This window comes from Fusarium keratoplasticum, chromosome 6 (genome assembly GCF_025433545.1).
Source record: "Fusarium keratoplasticum isolate Fu6.1 chromosome 6, whole genome shotgun sequence".
Lineage (NCBI taxonomy): Eukaryota > Fungi > Ascomycota > Sordariomycetes > Hypocreales > Nectriaceae > Fusarium > Fusarium keratoplasticum.
Window position 1 is genome coordinate 1,724,795 of NC_070534.1, and position 19,403 is coordinate 1,744,197.

The window sequence follows — 19,403 nt, forward strand, 5'->3', positions numbered from 1 at the left end:
CCAACTGACACAAAGAAATGCTACACACACACACACCTTAATCGTCCTGCAAGGTCAAGGTTCGGACGCGGCGCAAAGAGAGGCGCAGGCCAGACGAACTCGGCCAAACTGAATACAAACAGCTTCTCGAGCACTGACAACTAGACACTCGCTCACGACTGGATTTGTTCACTGCTGACGCCGGAGCACACACTCCATGTCAAGAGTCCATATCGCGGGGCCCCGGAATCCCCAGGTTCATGCCCCGGCAGCTCACCGACAGTTGCATGTCGCACATACCAACCCCAGATAACAGCGATGGTCCCAAATGAGTCTCCGCCGAGAAGTTCGACCAAACCGCTTCAGGCCTGTGCTGGTAGAATCTTTCAGAGTTGTCTTACAACTGGCCCATGCTTCAGCCATGAGCAGTGGCCATGGTCAATGCATGCTATAACTGGTATAGCACTTCCACCTTTCCCGTTGGGATACCTGGGTAGAGCAGTGCGTGGCCTTGACACAAGTCGAAGTGAATCGATGCATTTTCATAGCAAGTGCTAGCTCCGAGGTTCCCCTCTCCTCAAGCACACAGATACCCCTGGTGATCAGGATCATAATCTAGTGAGCAGCCGTTTTGGTAGCTGTGAGACGCCTATCTAGCTAGGAACCTGCACCAACACCATCCTTTGAAAGTCTGCCAAAAAGGCCCAATCCTTTTCACTACCTCTTTGTCTCTTGAACTTGCCACTCTCCCCTGTCTATTCCAGTTGATTGACAGCCCAGCGTGCTACGCCCAGCGTGCTACACCCAGCTAAGAAAACTCAGTTCTTTGTGCTCTTTTATCCCTTGCACAAGGGCGTCGCTACACTTGGGGTTGGGCTCACAAATACTCCATGAGTAAACAAGTTATGATGAGACCCCATGACCACTGGTTTCTTTGTTCGTCCATTCAGCCATGGAAGGGTGGAGCGGAACGGCTGCGCCAAACATCAGAACTGCCCAGTTTGCTACGACGGTGTGTCTGATGAGCAAATCTACTCGTCAATGTCCCTGGGTACAGAGGAGATTTTCCTATTTAGGGGGTGTCGATAGAATGGTTGAGCATTCAACGCCAATATGGCTGCCTTCTCAAGTACTCGAGGCAGACAAGAACAAATATATCAGCTTCCCTACGCTTTTGCAACCCCTCGACGGTTTACCTGCTCAAGCCCGGTACCCTGCTGTTCACTCCTGTATCTATCCCACTTCAGAAACCCATGGCTTCAAACCCTACTGGTCCAGGTGCAACACCACCTGGAGCACTACCCGCCTCTGTCACTGTTCCAAATACGACATGGAATAGCAATGCACATCTACCAAGCCCTACAACTGTCAACTCCCGGAATCCTTACACACCATCCAAGCCCGTTGGGAATGCCTGGGATCACGTCCGATACGTCCCTCCATGGACGGATCCTGACTGGCAGGATGAGGGGCAGCAGCGAGATCAGACAGACTTCAAGATCGTTGATTTCTTTGATAAAATACGCCCTGCTGTTCATCCCAAGGACCAGTACAAACAGCCAACAAAATACGCCCAGCGGTTCAGCATCTTTCCTGGTCGACTTGATGGCCGTTCGAGGACATCGCCGACTCGAGCCAACAGCAGGAAACTATTCCCCGCTACTGCGGATATCAAGACAGGGAAAGACTTGTTCGATAGTCTCGACTACTCGGCAGCACGGGATGGTAAGACTATCGATGAGTACATGACCAGTGCAAGGCCGGATATGCAACGGGGGACGGAAACCGAGCAGCGGTGCATGCAGCAGTATGAGGACTTGGTTATTGATGAGAACTGGCAATCCATTCTTTTCGGAAACCTGACCATGGACGAGGCAAGTACCTGACGCTACCCGTCTCCCTTGTGCTTGTCTAACAGTGCATTTAGATCCGCGCTGAGGAGTATCTCACAATGCAGGATGTATATTTCGAAGGCCTCGCTGGACCAATCCACCCGTAAGCTACATCTTGCTTGCCCCCTTCTAAACACTCTCTGATGTCTATTAAGCCTGTTCGATCGACACATGTGGGCGGACACGACCGACTTTGGGAAAGACTCGGCAACCCCACGATATGTGTATGGCCTCGATGGCGTGCGCGAGGAATGGGATCCAAGGGTGAGTGTCTGCTTAGTCGATTCATGTTTGGTGCTAACAAGCTCGAGACAAACGACCGGTTATGGAATGCAATGCAGCCGGCTCTTCAACTTGCTACTCGTATGCTTCTTACCAATGACCCCTGCATCGTTGGCCTACAGGATGTCACCAACAGGTACAGAGTTCCCGATCACCTCTACAAGAACCGGACAGGTCAGGATCCCGACGAGGTGAAATTCAAGATCAAATCAGACCAGCAACCCCTCGACCCGGAACACCTCCCAGGTGCTCAGCGGCTGCAGAGCTGTCCTGGGTTTTCGGCCCCAGCCGTAAGCCAGCGAGCTCTTGAAAGAGTTATGGATCTGAAGCTCCAAAGTGCGTTTTACTCGAGCGGCGGCAAGTACAAGGAACACTGCATCGCCCGCACATTCATGCATGGGGTCGCATCGGTAAATGGCCCCATCAAAGTCACGATCGATGCCGAGTTGCTGTGGATGGTCATGTCGGACAAGTATAGCAAAAGCGAGAAGATGATGGCCAGCCTTGTGTTTGCTGCTGCGCTAGTTCATGAGATGATGGTGAGTACAGCCCCCAAAGATACAAGAGACGCCACTAACAAAGCAACCACTGCAGCATGCATGGGTGTCCGTTGCTGCGAAATGGGTGCTCAACCCTCAGGATTTTGGGATTACGGATCCTGCTGAGGTCCAAGCCTGCGAGGATTTATGGGATGACCTCTGCCCAGAGGATCTATGGCCGACAGAACCCTACTATAACGACGACCCATGGAATGAAGTTGGCCATGCCTTCGAGCACCATGTAAGTGACTGTCCTTGGCCAGAAGCTTGAGTCTCGATCCTGACAGTGGCCGCGGAACAGGTGCTGGGCGGTGCCTATTGGGGGTTCATCAACGCCAATCAGGGCTATGTGTGGCCTCGACTGCTCCAGAGTTCTGCGCCCATGATAGTACGGTGTCTGTGGCCTACGGGCGTGTTCAATCGTCCGCCTCATCTAACTGCTCCCCATATGCGTATGGAGCAGCTGAGCCATTTCATTCGCATCGATGATGTCCGACCCTTCTTCAGTCAAGGCTTCTGGGACGTCTCCGTCAGGAAGTATGGCGCAGCAGCCTTGAGGGAGCCGTCTGAGAGACCTCACAAGATCAACTACAACCCGGCCTCAGTATCTCTGGCACACGGCATGTGGAACATGGCCAACCTGGGGACTCATGCAGACAGAGATTGGGTGCTCCACGACTTTCTCGACTGGCTTCATGAGAAGGGCAAAGCTGTCCTGTATGCATATTTTACAGCCCTTGTCCAGGACGCCATCGAGTTTGGCTCTCTACTTTGGAGATTGCGAGAAGAAAGCAGAGGATGGAGCGAGCGCGATGCGAAATGGGCAGGGCTTCAAGGGGAAGCAATGATGCTGATTTACGAGTATGCCGGCTTCACCATAATGGCCAACGCTGGGAGGAACGCGACATCTAACCTTCCACCAGACAAGATTGCTGATCTGACAGACCTGTATAATGCATGGGATGGGGTCAGGCGACGCCTTGGCAGGTGTCCCGATGACGAGTCTACCATCTGCGCAGGCATGGGCCCCGAGTTCTGGCGCGTCCAGATGCTGGCTACAAGCAGGGATCGCTACGAGGGACGCCTGGTGCCCAAGCTCATCGACTTGACTCGCAGTCTGATGGATGAATGCGCGTGGTTAGAAAATGTGGTGTGCGAATTCTATCAACTCCCTTTCTCATATTGGACGGCCTACAGGCGAAGAGCTCCCAATCAAGCCGGACAGATAGCGACCCGAGCAAAAAGGATTGTGTCTGCTCTGGGGGACCTGCTTACGGCAATGGGACTCGCCGAATTCGATATGCCAACGTGGGACAGAGAGTGGGAAGATCGGCTGATTGCGCTTGGAGCGAGATTCACGACCGTCGCAAGGCTGATGGTCTTGAACCCGCTCAAATATGAGAACACCTGGCGTGGCCTCTTGCCGTCGATGCCTGGGTTGCGCAAAACGAGTCAGAAGCGACATCAGGTGTGGTACTTTCTGGCGAAGAAGGAGATGCTGAGCATGGAGGGCGAAGTTCTCGACAAGGTGCGGGAGTTTAAGAATCGGTACGAAAACCTGCTGTACTTGGGCGGTTCCAAGGTCATACTCCCCGAGCATGACCCAGATGAGCTCGCGTTGGCACAGAGATGGGCTGGCACACTTGATGATGAGGATGGCAATACCGGGCAAGGAAACCCCCTTGCCAGGCCTTCCACGGGTATCTTCGGCGCCCAAGTGGTCGATGACCTAGTCAGTCGTCTTCAGCGACAGGCCCAACAGGCCCAAAATGACAAGCTTAAGCGCGCACAAGCCAGTGGCCAGTCTCCGACACTTTCGCAAGATGCGGCATCTCAGGCTACGCAGGCACCCAGCATCCCGCCCAAGATACAGCAGATGGGGATGGGGACCCAGACGGCACCGTTTGGCAACCAACAACTGCCACCCAATAATGTGTTTGCTTCTTATCATTCTTCATCAGCGGGCTCTGCTTTCCCTTCGCACACGCCTGGCGCTCCATCTGCTTGGGTAGCAGGCAACTCGACCACCCTAGCACAGCAAGTCAACAAGCCTCTTAGTGCTCCACAGACTCTGGGGGGTGTTCGTGGGACGTCTATCTCGGGGTACGGCATCCTACCACATCCGTATGCTGTCCGAGAGACAGTCACAAGCGATCTCACCAATACAGCGCAGACGACCTTTCGGTACAACAATCCCAGCGCTTTTGCTCAACACGCTCCCCGACAAGGCGGAACGTCTCAGAGGTATCGGCAGGGGGCTGGGCCTCTCGGCGACATGGACCAGATGTGGGAACAGCAGAAAGTTGGGACCAACACAGGTGGTCAGACGGCAGGCCAGGACGAGGACAGTGATATAGAGATGGCGGACGCCAACCGTGCAGGCGCATTTGTTATTGAGGTCAGCAGCGACGACTTGAGTTCGTCAGCTAGCGATAACGACGACAGATCGGAGCGGGAGGGCAGTGATTCGACGAGTGTCGAGTCTTGGAGCGAAGATGAGTTCAAGGCTGGTGCAAAGTCGAGGACTCGGCAGAGTTTAAAGCCGCGGCTGGGTTTGAAGCGCAAGGCCCCCTGGATGGTTCCTAATCCGAGGCAGCTCTGGCTGACTCAAGGGGGAAGCCAGAGGAAGAGGAGGAGACTCTGAGACCCTGGTCAGTACATCTCGGGTCAGGATTTGACAGAGCCATGAAGCTGGAGATATCTGGATGTTGAGCGGATTGCTTAGAAGGATGCTTGACGGTTGTTCCTGTTCTTAGTGGTTCCGAGTTATTGCTTAGTCGTGCGATTGTCCCGGTTTCAGTTTCTGCTTCGGAATATAACGGTCTCTTCTCTTTTACTATGTGAATAGTATAAATGCAAAGGAAAGAGGGGCCTCCTAATCCCAGGACGTCCAGATCTCGGTGAAGGCCGGGAGACCCACATAGATTAGCCCCCGCGCGGCCCGTGCTCACCGTGTTTCCGAATATGGAACGACGCGGGGCAGCTGAGGAAGGTTAGGTTCGATGCCAATCGACAGGTACGTACCGTACCACAGCTTCAACCCATCCATCATTGTCACGTTTTCCGAATCACGACAACAAAGAAGAGGGAACAATTCATCCAGAGTCGAAAGAAGAAACCTCGCCTCGTAGTAGCAGCCCATCACACTCGAGTCTCCTTGCCCGCATTCTTCTTCCTCGTTTGATCAGTTAAACAGAAGCAACACCAGCCTGTGTGTTTGTGTGTGGTTTGCATCCCCATTGCTTCTCTCGAGTTGGACATCTCATCACTGATCAGGCTGGACAGAACAAAGCTACCCAAGCAAGGGATAAGAAACATCAAAGGAACAAAATCTTGACGTTTATCAGACTTTCCCGTTGGGAAAACGGCCCCAAGGTTTCTTTCTCCCACGAGCATAAAGAGAAGCCTCTCCCTCCTCTTTTCATCTCACACATACAACAACCTGCAACCACTACATGTTCGCAACCAAAATTCTCAAAATGGCTACCAAATCCATCGGCGACATTCCCATCCTCACCCAGCTCTACGCTGACTCCACATCCCTCCTCTCCATCGCGGCCATCGAGTCGTCCCAGAAGCCCGCCTTCCCACCCAGCGACGACATTAACCGCCGCATCGGCTACATGCGCGGCGACATCACCCGGCTGCGCCTCGATGCTATCGTCAACGCCGCGAACCGCTTGCTCCAGGGCGGCGGCGGCGTAGACGGCGCCATCAATGCCGCCGCCGGACCGGAGCTCGTCCGCGAGAGCGCGCCACTCGGACCCATCGAGACGGGCGAGGCCGTCATCACAAAGGGCTACAACCTCCCCGCGCAGCACGTCATCCACACCGTGGGACCCATCTACCGCGAGGTCCGGAACCCTGAAGAGAGCCTAGCCAGCTGCTACCGCGAGAGCCTCAAGCTCGCCGTCAAGCACGGCCTCCGCACCGTCGCCTTCAGCGCCATCAGCACAGGAATCTACGGTTTCCCCAGTCAGCGGGCCGCCTATGTCGCCTGCAAGACGGTGAGGGAGTTTATGGAGACTGAGGATGGGAACAATCTCCTCAGAGTTGTGTTTGTCACATTCATGCCCAAGGATGTGGATGCCTACAACAATGCACTACCGTAAGTTGATGTTCCTATGTTTGGAGAGGAATCATAGCTAACTAGGTGAAATAGGCGATATTTTCCTCCCACCGTTAGCGAGGGACAGTAAGGGGTAAACTTGATGTGTTTGACACCAAGAGAATGGACATTACGCTGAGGAAGGACGTGTGGTGTAGTACGTAGTATCATGGATTAGTCTGAGTATGGCAGTTGATCACCTCTATCCAATTGTCATCAAAGAATACATATTCAACCCAGGCTACCTTTCTAGTAATAGGTGTATCCTGCATCACAGACAGCGTCACCATGATTCGTCTCAAAGGCCCTTACAGCGTCAAATCAATTAGACAGTCATCTCGCTCTTGACATTCAATTCAGCGCGTTACAAGATCCGTACAAACACTTGTAGCATATTCAATCAGACATGAAGTAATCCCATCATCGCAAGGTATACATAAACCAGATCAGAGAGCCAACCAAACACAAACCATTGCAGCAAACCAGTTGCTCAAACGAGCATATATCCACATCGTTTGCCCTTCATCAACCCCTCAGTGGCCTTCTCCCCTAGGAACTAGGTCCACCAGAGCTGGATCCTGCTCCTCCAGGACCCTTCTTCTTGTTCTTCTTCTTATGCTTTTTCCCACCCTTGTTGTCGCCGGAAGCTGCCGACGCCTCAGGGGCGTCTTGGGCCTCTGCCGCATCACCCTGTTCAGGCTCATCAGGGTGCTCAGGCACATCAGGGGTTTCGGGGACCTCCGAAGTCTCTAGGGTTTCGTCGCCCCCTGTCTCTGGCGCCTTTCCGCTCTTCACTTCTTCGACCGGTTGATCTTTCTTCCCCTTGATGGTACTGCCAAGATTCGAGAGCATCTGCTTAAGCTCATCAACTTCAGCCCGCAGTTTGCGCACTTCGACGACGGCTGGCTCCTCCTCCACGTTTGGCTTGGCCGCATCGCAGGTCTTTGTCCAGCCCTCTGCCTCAAAGTCCATCTCCTCGTGAAACTGCTCCCACTCATGCACCTGGTCGTCGTCCTCCTCGCCTCGTGCTCGGTTGTGGCGGATGGTATGAGCCGTGCGTGTCTCGAACCAGGCAGCCACGAACAGGAGAGGAGAGTAGAGAACGGCCATGACACAGTCGTTGATGAACTCGTACGTCGCCTTGGGCATCCACCATTCGAACAGGCCAGAGATGATAATTTCAACCAGGTTGAAAGGCGCAATGTAGACGTTCTCGTCAGGGGCTCGCACAAACTGCATCGTCTTCTGAGCAAATAGTGCCAGGTACTCATCGTCAGCATTCTCATAAATGTCCTCATAGGCCGAGTTGTAAAGGGCAATGAGGATATTGAGGAGAATAATCTAGAGTTCCAAGTCAGCTTTGCACGCGACACGCCGGGTCAATATATCAACTCACCATGACAATAAAGGTAAAGCAGTAGTACAGAACCAACCCAAACGAATATGGGTGTCCAAAATTCTCGAATCCATCGAATTCAGGGCTCTGCATGATGGCCTTGAGCATAGCCTCAATAATGAACCACGAGTCGCCTGCAACATTGTCTTCAGCAACATCTAGACCGATAAAGGCCTGAAGGAAGCCAATGATAATGATGATGAGCAGAGCGAAAAAGATGACTGATTCTTTCATCATGACCTTGAGAACGACCAGCATGGCGCCAAAGAAGCGGAAGCTGTCGCAGTAAAGCAGAAGACGGCCCCAGAACATAGGCGCAACAAATGCCAACAGATAGTAGCTCAGTCGGTTGTACTCTGCATGGTGTTTGTCATCGTTCCAGTACGATAGTCCGATGATGCGGAAGACAAGAGACACGGTCAAGAAGGTATACAAGATGAAGTTAAAGACATTCCAGAAACCCAGGATATGGTAGCCTGCCTTGTAGTATTTGACAAGCTCGTCAGCAACGTAGGCAAAGGTGAAGATGTAGAGCACGATTTCGGCTGCATCCAGTACGCCTGTCGCGTTGATCGAGTTGATGGCGATCGTGTAGAGTCCAAGGTAGATGATGGAAAACAGTAGCTGGGCGGCATTCTGGTAGCGCGGCGCTCGCATGCGGTCGGGATCCATATGTACGACGAAATTGATGTTGTCTTTGTCCTTGTAGTCGACAAACTTGGATGGATCATTCTCGTCCTGTACCAACCAGCCGCGCCATAGATAGGCAATGCACTTCTGATAGCCAGATGAGCCAATGACCCGGACGGCATGCAGGTCGACTGCCTTCTCAATGACGTTGGTCGGGGCAGTGGCTTCTTGGTTGATGAGGAATGAATACCGTCGAAGCAGAACGTGATGCAGAAGGTACTCGGTATCGTCCTCGTTCTCAATGCTAGAGGCAATAGTCAGTATCTGGTGGGTGAAAGAGTACGGCGAGCATACATCTGCTTAGCAATAACAGTACAAGCAACTGCGCGAAGATCATGGAGGTCAGCATCCCATAGCTCGACAATCGCCTCCCGCTGGAACCATCGCATGTTGACCAACAGAGCATAGACCTAATCGCAGAAGCCAAAGACGTCAGTTGAGAATCCGAGTCCGGCAGATTGGTATCTAACATACCACACATGATCCGTATCGCTCGCCGCCCGCTTCCCTTGCGGCCTGAATGACCTTGTTGGTGATGATGGTGCTATGGGAACGAGTAATTGCGCTCTCTTCAAGCTCGCACGGAATGCATTCGCGAATCAGGTGTCGCAATCGGAGGCAGACCTTTGTGACCTCTCGGGGCGGAATGGCAGACTCGATGTCCTGGTTCCTGTGATGAGGAAGGACTGGCAATCATTGTGTTAGCTCAATGGCCTTGGGCAGAAGCGAATGGGAAGAAACGTGCGTGCTCGCTCCTCCTCGTGAAGCCAGGCATGGCGGCTGTTGGCGCCGTTGGTGCCGTTGGTGCCGTTCAGGGAAAAGAAGCCCTTGAATCGCCTCCAGTTGCCAGGCATGATGTATGGCTAGCTCGCGGCTTCGATGGTGCTTCAAGCGCGTGGTTCGTCTGGCTCAATTCCGCAGCACTCGAACAGAACGGCGAGCGAAGGCAATAAAGTATGGTACGAGCTCGCGACGGGAGGCTGCGTGCAGTGGGGTTGGTGTTTAGTGTGGACTCGCAAGCTGCCGCGTTACGCCCAAGTCAGGCGATGATGGCGTGCCGCAAAGAAATCCAAGTCGAGTCCGGAGCCACGGTCAAGATCCAGGTCCAGAGACAATGGCTCAGACGTTGTCAGAGGCAATGATACCGGGCCGATGGTGTCTCAGATAGATCTTTGTATGGCGATTGACGGCTGGCTGCAGCGTGCAAGAGTCAATCGCAATGCCCCTCTGGACGGTGACGACGAGGATGATGAGGTCAAGATTGGGCCGCCATGAGGAGGACGGCAGCTGAAAAAAGAAGCCTCAGCTCGGCAGGCCCGTGTCCAAGCGATTTAGGTTCCCAGTTCCTTCCCCTCCCGCGCCTTCCTTCAAAGTAGCAAGGTTCTTTCCACCTGAATCAACTGAACCAAGTTGACAGGAAGGAGCTACCTCGGTCGACTAACGAGCTAGCGATGACGTCGCCAAGGCTGGCGATTGGCTCAACCCCAGCCACCTGTTGGTCTGTGCTTTTGCTATCATGAGCTGCAGTTTGCGTCGCTTGCAGCAGCGCGGGGTGTGGTGGAAAATGGTCTCAGACCTGGTTCTCAGGCTCGTAACCATGCAATTTAATCAGCTCATGTTAATGAATATCATGATACTGAAACGAGCCCTCCCGCGAATTATTTATTGTCTGGCCTGGGCCCTGGCTACAGAGCTTGATACGTGCAACAATGAGCAAGGCCTCTAACATCCATCCCATCCCAAGATCATCCAGGGTGCATGTTATTGCTACCCTGCAAGCGAGGGCTATGCCCGGGTCTCGACCAGGTTTTTTCCTGTTTTGCATACGCATCTCCTCCAGAATCTTGGAGATTGGAAAATCCACGATCCAATGACTGGACCTGAGTGCCATTTCCCATGCATCTATACTCGCTAAACCTCTGACAAGCGAGCGTGGAGGAGCGTGTATCCCGGTCCTTGGGTTCCCTGCTGGCCAGCCATCCATCCATAACAATTCTGGTGCGTTAGTGCGACTTCGTCATCAAGACACCAAGGTCCAACTCATGATGAGCCCGGCGGAATATTATTAAGGTTTCCCTCAACTTTAATAACTATGTTGATGCAATTGCAATACTCACGTCAGCAGTGAGAGTTTCTCGAACCCATGCCTAAATATCTTTAGCTGGAATGCACCCATACTACTCGCTTTCGTTGGATTAGATGGCTACCCTGTAAGCTCTTGGACAGTTTAAAGCGTATCGTTTTCATCCCGGTTGTAAGATCTACTATCCGGCAAATGTTTGTGTAGCTTATCTTAACTACAAGGATCCTTCCAGGCTGTGGGCACCCTTTTTACGAACCACCGACATCGGCGCTAATTCTATGGTGTGTTATGAATTCTGGGGAATCATCAAGCAGTGCAAGTCACCTTAAGCGCGAACATGTTTGGAGCGCCTAGGCCTTCTATGCGTCTTTAGTCCCGTTTGACTGACTACGTCGGCAGAAGCAAAACTTACCATACAAACCGTCAAACGGATGGGATGCCGCATCTGCACGGGATTTGTAACACCGGTTGGTGTTTGTCCGGCTGCTGCCCGCCGGCATCCCATCCACGTAGCGCCAGCACATCACCTGGCAGATGAATGGTCTCGCCCTTGGCAAATTCTTGTGCGGCCTGTCGATTCGCGGGCTAGGGTGCAGCAGCAAGACGGCGGCTTAGACAAACACAAACACAGCATGACGAGTTGTCGCAGTACGTGGTCTTGCTCACCGGCGTCGCTCTGGTGTCTCCATATTGCATTCCGACATCCATCGCACGAATACGAACGGGGTCAGCGGACGGAGGCCACGTCCCTTGCCATCCGGTCGCACCCATCATGACGGGTAGCCGTATGGGCAGGTTTTCTTCGTTTTGGCTGGGCTCGGAGCCTCAACCGTTCGCCAAAGAGCCCAGCGTGGGGCCTTGTGAGATGCACAATCCTGACTGCAGGCAGAAGTGCGGTTGTTGATGGCCTGAAAGCTCAAGACGGACCTTTGATGAGGGGCGTGATTGGCTGATCAGAGGAATGAGGCGGTTGATGTTTGATGTGTTGGACACTGTGGACCTGTGGACGTCTCGTGCCGCCAACCTTTGAGGAGCCCATCCATCCCGTCTTGGAGGAGGAGGAGAGTATGGGATTGAGGGGCGTTGCATGGACCAGACGCCTCACATATTCTGACAAGTTCTGCCTTCCATGTGAATTTATAGATGATGGAGAGATCGTAGAGACACGACAGGAGTAAGCAATGGCGAGCCGTCCGTGCGAATAGTTGCCCATGACTAGAACCATTGATGCAAGACATCCAATCTCTATCCCGATGGTTCTACTGGTCTTCCAAGCCTGATGGAGTTGTAGGTCGCTTGGTCCCCCAGACCCGCTGCATTTTGGCGCCTCCTTCCCGCCCGGCAAACATGGAGAGGGGCCGCAAAGGAAATGGAACCAGACGGGATGAATCCATCCACCAACGGAAGGGTCCATCATGGAAGGAACCTCTCGGTGATCAACTGTACCGTCTTCTTTCACCACCGACCTCACTCAACAATACTCAGCAGAGCCCCGCGATAGGCATCCTTTCTAGGCATCATCATCATCGCCATGCCTCTTCTGTCATTCGCCAGTCCCTCAATGTGATATCTCACTTGTCTCTCCGCACCGGGCAAACTGACCTTATTCCAGATGCAGCCTGCCTGGGATCAACGGATGGACGATTGGATTGGATGCTGTGCAACATAGGTTCCATATCATCAAGCATCTCTGGCCCAATCACTCGGCCATCATCCGCTGATGCAAACGCCGGTTTGCTTGGTGGCTGTCTGCTCTGCCTGTGTCGTGCCGTCCCAACGTCTTGAGTGGCTCCCGCCTCCATCTTGTTGGTTTGCCTTTTCTTCATCACTGATGCCATCTGCCGGCTGCAACGCGGGCAGCCACTGCCTTGAGGTGTTTGTTGCCTCTTTTTTTCCTTTTGCAAACTCTTCCAGGCCTTCTCTTGTGTTCTCATTCTTGACTCCTCTTGTTCATCTTCATCACCACAGTCTTAAAGCCATTCAAACCCAGTTGCACGGAATTTGGCCTCCTCTTATTCCCCCCACTGACAGGTTGCCACTATTGAGTAGCTCCTAATCTCAAGACTTATCAAAGGAGAACTCATCGTTCTGGCCGTCAAGACCAGTTACAGTCTCTTTTCGTGCTGTCCTTCTTTGGAAAAACAAGAAAACCCATCTTTTGATCAGTTGCCGAGCACACATCAGTGCCGTGCATCCTTCTGCGCAACGCCTCGTGTCTTGACTCAGTTGGACACATTCCACACTAGGTTCGTGGCTATCTTGGGTTTCTGGAAGACTAGCTTGATTAACACAGGCCAAAACAGCTGAGACTCAAATAAATTTTAGGGTGGACTGATACAAGCTCCTGTAGCTGTGCAATTTGAGCCGACAGAACCCTCCTGCACTCCCTGCCTGGTGGCCTTGTGATTCAGTGACAACTATCAACACACAACGACCTACACTCGCCTCGCGCAATTCCCTGTGGTCAACGCCTTCTCATCCGGCAGTCAGCTGTCACTTCTCTGACACGCCGAGAGCAAGCCGTTGCTCACCACTCTCACGATGGAGGAGACTGAAGTGACGATCGTCCCTGAAGGGACCGCCCAGAAGGAGTCAACTGTGCAAAACACAACGCAAGGAGATCAACAAACTGCTGAAGTGGCGTCCCCAAAGTCGGCTGAGCGATCTACCAAGAGCACTTCAACCTCTAAGCATCAACGAAAGAAGAAGACAACCTCGGGCAGTACCAAATCTGTCTCGAACGAAGAAGAACAAGACACCTCCGACGGTTCCGAGGCTGATACCGAGGCTGATTCAGATGACGATGCCAACGCCACCCAGGCCGCTGACAAGTCTTGCAAGAAGCCTGTTGGCAATAAGAAGGACAAGGGTCAAAGCAAGAAGAACGGGTCCGGGAAGAAACTATCCTCCAGCAAGAAGAAGTCTTCCAAAGAATCGAGCAAGAAGTCAAGCAAGCAAAAGAAGAAGAAAAAGGTCAAAGACGACCTTTCTGATTGTGACGCCGACTCGTCAGACCCCTCAGACAGCGACGAGGATAACGATCAAAACCATGCCTCGGGATCGAAGAAATCAGGCCTCAAGAGCCAATTCAAGGCTCTCCAGCTTCAAGTATCCCAACTACAGCAGCAGCTTTCCAACCAGGCTTCTGTACCTGCTTACAGCACCCCTGGATACCCCCTTCCGTGTCAATACCCTCACAGTGCCATCTATCCTCAAACGAATACATCTGTTTCACAGCCTGCTGGACAACGGAGCCGCTATGGCTTGAGGGAGAGTCGCGCGGCATACAAAACCCCCGGAAGCTCACCGAAGGAACATCTCAAGGGACTTGGCGGCCTTCTAGGTGGGGACTCCAGCGATGAATCGGACCAAGCTGCGGAGTCCAAGAAGAAAAGCAAGCGTCCAGCCTTCAAGCGTGTTGATCAGGTTTGGGATAGCAAGATTCACAACTTCAAACTGCAAGATACAGCCGATGTCGACACCGAATCGCAGTACGAGGACTTCATCTTTCATGTCCGCCGAACCTTTGATTGGGAAGGCAAGTACCGTACCACGTACGTTGACATCAAGAGCAAGCTCCTCCGCGAATGCTTACAGGATGTCATCGGAAACACCGACGGGGTTAGTCTGGTTGATGAGGTTCCCAAGCTGAACCCTCACCTACTATTCCTGTGAGCTTCTCCCAGTATTGTTCTTCTCTCACCATTCTAATTACAAACTCAGGTACCTGGAGGATCTCCGAGCTCACCTCAGGGCGCTCAAGCAAGCCAAGCCAGCTGGGGAGACCAAGAAGGCGAGAAAGAAGAACCAGGTGCGGCTCGACGACAAGAGAAAGCATCTCAAGGTGATGATCAAGTACATCGACAAAGACTACGAAACCACAAAAGAGAGTCTATACCCCATGCTGGAGAATGGACTCATCACATTCGAGTTGTTGTGGGCTCTCTGGAAACCGAACACGCTGGCTTACACCACAACTTATGGATGCACCAGCGAGCCCCGAGTATTCAAGGTAGATATGGCGACTCCTCAATCATCAATTGTCAAGGGCCGGTACTACGGCATTGATGGCAAGTACGTGGAGTTTGACGGGAAGCGGTTCGGGTATGGCAACATGGCAGTGGATGTGGACGAGTTCCAAGGCGCTCGCAGGATCACCAGCCTGCCCTGCTACCCCCTTCAGTACCACCAGAACGAGAGCAAGCTCCGCGCCGATTTGATCGAACGAGGCAAGAAGTTTGTCAAGCTCAGCGGCGTCCACTACAAGAGCTACCAGGGCATCGCTTTCATGAAGCGCAAGAAGAACATCATCATCAAGTTCAACATCCAGCTAAGCCGCGTCATGATTGACCCATCCACCTTTCGAAGGATCAACCCCAACTACAGTGTGTCGTCGGTCAAACCGAAGGACCCCGACATTCTCTCGGAAAGTTCAGACTCGGAGTCGGAGAGCTGCTGTGACTGTCAAGACTCGGACTCGGACGGGGTAGAAAAGGTCAAGTATGTCACCAAACTGTTCAAGGATGGCAATGGTGAAGTACAGAGAGCGAGAATACCGAAGGATCTCCTCGGGAGCGAACCAGACCAAGAGGAGCTCGACAAAATGCCTCCCAAGAGCGGAGATGGGGAGGGTTCTGAAGAGGTAGAGACGTTTGAGTTTACCGACGAGGAATATCTCATCGCGTCGCCCGTGTTCCTTGGGTTCTCCTTTTCGGAGAAGCATTGGCTGGAGCTGAGCGTTTCTGGCATCGGCGAGATCAAGTGGAACGACAAGGCCTGGGATTCGCTCGTCCTTGAACCTGAAACCAAGGACTTGATCAAAGCTCTTGTCAAATCACGCAAGTACCACGCAGCAAACACGATTGACGATGTGATCCAGGGCAAAGGAAAGGGACTTGTCAGTAAGTAAAGTCCTTGGGATGTGCCACAGGCGACGGGTGACTAACACATATGGCGATAGCGGTCCTGCATGGACCCCCAGGAACAGGCAAGACACTTACCGCCGAGGGCATCAGCGAGTTGCTCAAGTGCCCTCTGTATATGGCCTCGGCGGGAGAGCTTGGGACAGATTCTCGATTCCTCGAGGCAGAGTTGCAGAAAATCTTGGACACTTGCCATGCCTGGGGTGCCATTCTTCTCCTTGATGAAGCGGACGTCTTCCTGGAGAAACGCAACATGCATGACATTCAACGGAACGCCCTCGTGAGCATCTTTCTCCGTCAACTGGAGTATTTCCAGGGAATTCTGTTCCTCACCACCAACCGCGTTGAGGTATGTCTCGGAAGCGAGTCAGACCCCATGATTTGTGTAGGCTGACAGGTCTGCAGACTTTTGATGAAGCGTTCCAGTCGCGGATCCACATTGCCCTCCGATACGATGCCCTTGATGCCAAGGCGAAGCGAACCATCTTCCAGATGTTCCTCGACAGGGTGCGTGCTCTGGGCAAGCTCAAGGTAGAGCCGCTGAAGGAGGATGACTGGACGTATCTCTCGAAGCAAGAGTTGAACGGACGAGAGATCAAGAATGTGATAAGCTCAGCTCAGGATCTTGCCGTTAACAAGGGGGAGGCACTGAGCATGCGTCACATCAAGCAAGTGCTTAACGTGCATGCCAATTTTGGACGGGATCTCAGAGGCGGCACTGGCTACGAAGACGCCATGAGAAGCTACTTCTAGATCGTGTCCGGGAAAGGCTGAGAGGTTGAGTAAGACAACTAGTTGGTGGCTGGAAGTGGTTTGGGCATGGCGAGACTGGGCTGAATGATTCAAGGCATAGAGGGGTTGGAGCATGAAAACGGCGAGTACTTGCAAAGGATCCACGGCCGCAGAATGAAGTTGCAGAGACGGCTGGATGATGTGAGCGATGATCAGCGGGTTGAAGTTGGCTGAATTGCAGATACATCCAGATAGTCGACAGTCAATAACGCAGCGGAAATACACATACTCTCCTTTCTGATCTAGGATTGATGCGATGCGGCATTGGATATCATGCCCCCTTTCTCTTGTCAGGGAGTGCATTAAGCGTTGTCATTGCTCAATCTCGCTCAGGGACTGTCCAAGGTTATCTGCATGGCAGCCTTGGTGGACAGGCTCGGGATCCCTTGAAGGTTACATTACATGGCCGTGATATGAATTATGGACGGACATGGATGAGACCCGTGGCACGTGCCAGGAATAGCAACCTGGGAGGCAACATAGCGGAGAAGTTGGTGCGCACGTACCCGACGTACCCGGGAAGGATCAGAGAAGGGCTGAAGGATGGATGGAGGGTACTGGAAATAGACTGAGGCCCGTCAGGTGAGGATGGTCTTTGTTCGCGACTGAGAGGCTTGTCTTTGTTTGCAGTTGTTTGAGATGAAGCAGAAACAGGTGACGAAGAGTTGTGGAAGAGGATGAGAGGTCAGGAATGTTGAGTTGAGAGAGGGAGTGGCAGGATAAAAGGGTTGTATGTAGCGGCAGTGCCCCTCTTATCATTTGGCCAAGATCAAGTGCTAGCTGAGCGATAATTTCGCAGGTTATACGACGTAGCGTATAACACAACACAGTACTGAGCATACAAACGTCTATACTATGTAGTAGGGGGTTGGTTCCCTCTGTCAAGGTTGGTGAGTAGCTGTCAATGGATCCCTGGTTGTTGTTTAGACGATTTCCTAAAGAAGCAATTGGGGAAAAGGGAGACGAGGGACAAGACTCAGAAGCAGTGAAGCACAGCGCAAGAAGAGGCCTGAAAGAGGCTGAGGATACAAGGAACCCTTTGTCTTGTTTGTTTCAGGTCTTTCCGGGTTCCCTGCAGTTGGTCAACAAAGCAACAACAGGCCACGCCAAAAGGTCCCCATGTCATGGCCCGTGTTCCGTGTTGTCGTGCCCTTGACCGTGATGTGGTGGTCCATCCGAAAAGGGAAATTTCTGCCAACTCCCACCGCCAACTTGATCTGCTCCACAGCGGCCCCTGGCTCGGTCGTGAGTGGCTGCCATCATCTCCCTCATTTCCACTCCCCGGTCGTTTCGTGGGCGGGCGAAGCCATCCAGAGCTTCTGGATGGCCGTTGAAGGAGAGTGGCTCATTATCTGTGTTTATTGTTTCAAGAAAGGAGGCCGCGTCAGGGACACCAAGGAACGAAAAAGAGGGCGGAAAGCCGACGACAGACAATGACCCGAGCGACAAACCGGAGTGTGGGCGGCGCCACGCCAGCGAATGGAGAGGGGGTTTTGCAGATCCCCGATGGATGGATGGCTGCTGTTGATGGTGGCTGATCAGAAGCAGGAGCATGGACAACCAGCACAAGGTCGGCCGCTGGGCGGGCAGCGGTTGATGATACAAGCCCGGCGGTCACATAGTCCACGGCATACGCTGAGATGGCTTCTGCGGCGTCAAGCTGCCTGTGTTGGCTGGCTCCACGTATATCGGAGACGCTGAGTATCGACCCACGGCATTCTCTCTCCGCATTCTCTGGTCAATCAATGACTGACTGCCGTGACAAGCTGTCGCGCAGCTGCAGTTGATGGGATGGATGGAGCCCATGATTAAAGATGGCAGAGACATGATCTGAGAAAGAGTGGGAAATGGGCGTGTTTCTCAATCTTTGCTTCTCTGTGCCTTTCTTCTTCTGGACCCTTGCTTTTTCCCGTTTTCTTTTCACTGTGAAGCCCAGCAATTAATTCGTCCACAATACGGCGTGCGCAAGGCGCATTCGTCGCTCCCAATTTCTCATCCAAGGAATAAACACACAACATGTGCGCTGATTGCCGTGAGTTGATGCTGTTCCGGTCTAGCCAACCACTGGAGCCACAGCTGGACGTCTTCGGCTTCCAGGGCAGACTTGCAGATTTGCTGACGCGGCCGGCGATCTGGTGTCTCTGGTGGGCTTCTGGACGAGTTCCCTTGACTCTTGGGGGTGGGTTTCTCTCTCGGCGGCGTCGCCCAGGGCGGCAGGGAGTCCCCGTTGCAGGCAGAGGCCAATCAGGCGGGCCTGGTACCTGGCAGGGATGGGAGGTCAGAGTTGCATTCCTGCCCCTGGCGGAAGCAACCTTTGAGAACGGCGGTGGAGCGTGGCGCTTGTACCGTCGTGTCTGTGTTGGCGTTGGCGCCAGTCCAGCGTTAGTCGTGGACCCGGCAGGCCCACAGCTCAAGCCGCGGAAGAGCTGGGAAGACGTTCAGGCACAGCACAAGGAGACGGAGAGAGCCATGATTCAAGGGCGTGGACAAGGATGGGGATGGGGTGAGAGCCAGACGAGAGAGGAGAGACATGGCGCCGCCCATCCACACCACCCACACCACTCAACTCATCTCGTCCACGGGCAGTCGGCCACGCCCCCTGTTCACCTTATTAATGGCCGTCTCCCTCCTTTTCGGGTTCTGATTCTTCTCTTCTTCCTTCAATCCACTGTTCTTCGGATCACGGCCTCCTTTGCCTTCCAGTCATTCCTTATACAACG

At 53.1% G+C, this 19,403-nt stretch overlaps 4 protein-coding genes across 4 annotated transcripts; 3 read left to right on the forward strand and 1 right to left on the reverse strand.

The window, feature by feature from the left end:
• Positions 1–1,232: 1,232 nt before the first annotated feature.
• NCS57_00849600 (uncharacterized protein) lies at positions 1,233–5,336 on the forward strand (the record flags this gene model as incomplete). Its single annotated transcript, XM_053058308.1, has 6 exons — positions 1,233–1,853; positions 1,907–1,974; positions 2,027–2,135; positions 2,177–2,692; positions 2,748–2,933; positions 2,994–5,336. The coding sequence occupies 6 exons, from the start codon at positions 1,233–1,235 to the stop codon at positions 5,334–5,336; spliced, it is 3,843 nt and encodes a 1,280-aa protein (XP_052912139.1).
• An 811-nt stretch (positions 5,337–6,147) lies between these two features.
• On the forward strand, positions 6,148–6,891 carry NCS57_00849700 (ADP-ribose 1''-phosphate phosphatase; the record flags this gene model as incomplete). Its single annotated transcript, XM_053058309.1, has 2 exons — positions 6,148–6,800; positions 6,855–6,891. 2 exons carry the CDS (start codon positions 6,148–6,150, stop codon positions 6,889–6,891), a joined length of 690 nt encoding a protein of 229 aa, XP_052912140.1.
• A 458-nt stretch (positions 6,892–7,349) lies between these two features.
• NCS57_00849800 (uncharacterized protein) lies at positions 7,350–9,740 on the reverse strand (the record flags this gene model as incomplete). Its single annotated transcript, XM_053058310.1, has 5 exons — positions 7,350–8,141; positions 8,197–9,130; positions 9,181–9,296; positions 9,361–9,572; positions 9,632–9,740. The coding sequence occupies 5 exons, from the start codon at positions 9,738–9,740 to the stop codon at positions 7,350–7,352; spliced, it is 2,163 nt and encodes a 720-aa protein (XP_052912141.1).
• A 3,770-nt stretch (positions 9,741–13,510) lies between these two features.
• NCS57_00849900 (AAA domain-containing protein) lies at positions 13,511–16,644 on the forward strand (the record flags this gene model as incomplete). Its single annotated transcript, XM_053058311.1, has 4 exons — positions 13,511–14,640; positions 14,693–15,870; positions 15,930–16,240; positions 16,297–16,644. 4 exons carry the CDS (start codon positions 13,511–13,513, stop codon positions 16,642–16,644), a joined length of 2,967 nt encoding a protein of 988 aa, XP_052912142.1.
• Between the last annotated feature and the right edge of the window lie 2,759 nt (positions 16,645–19,403).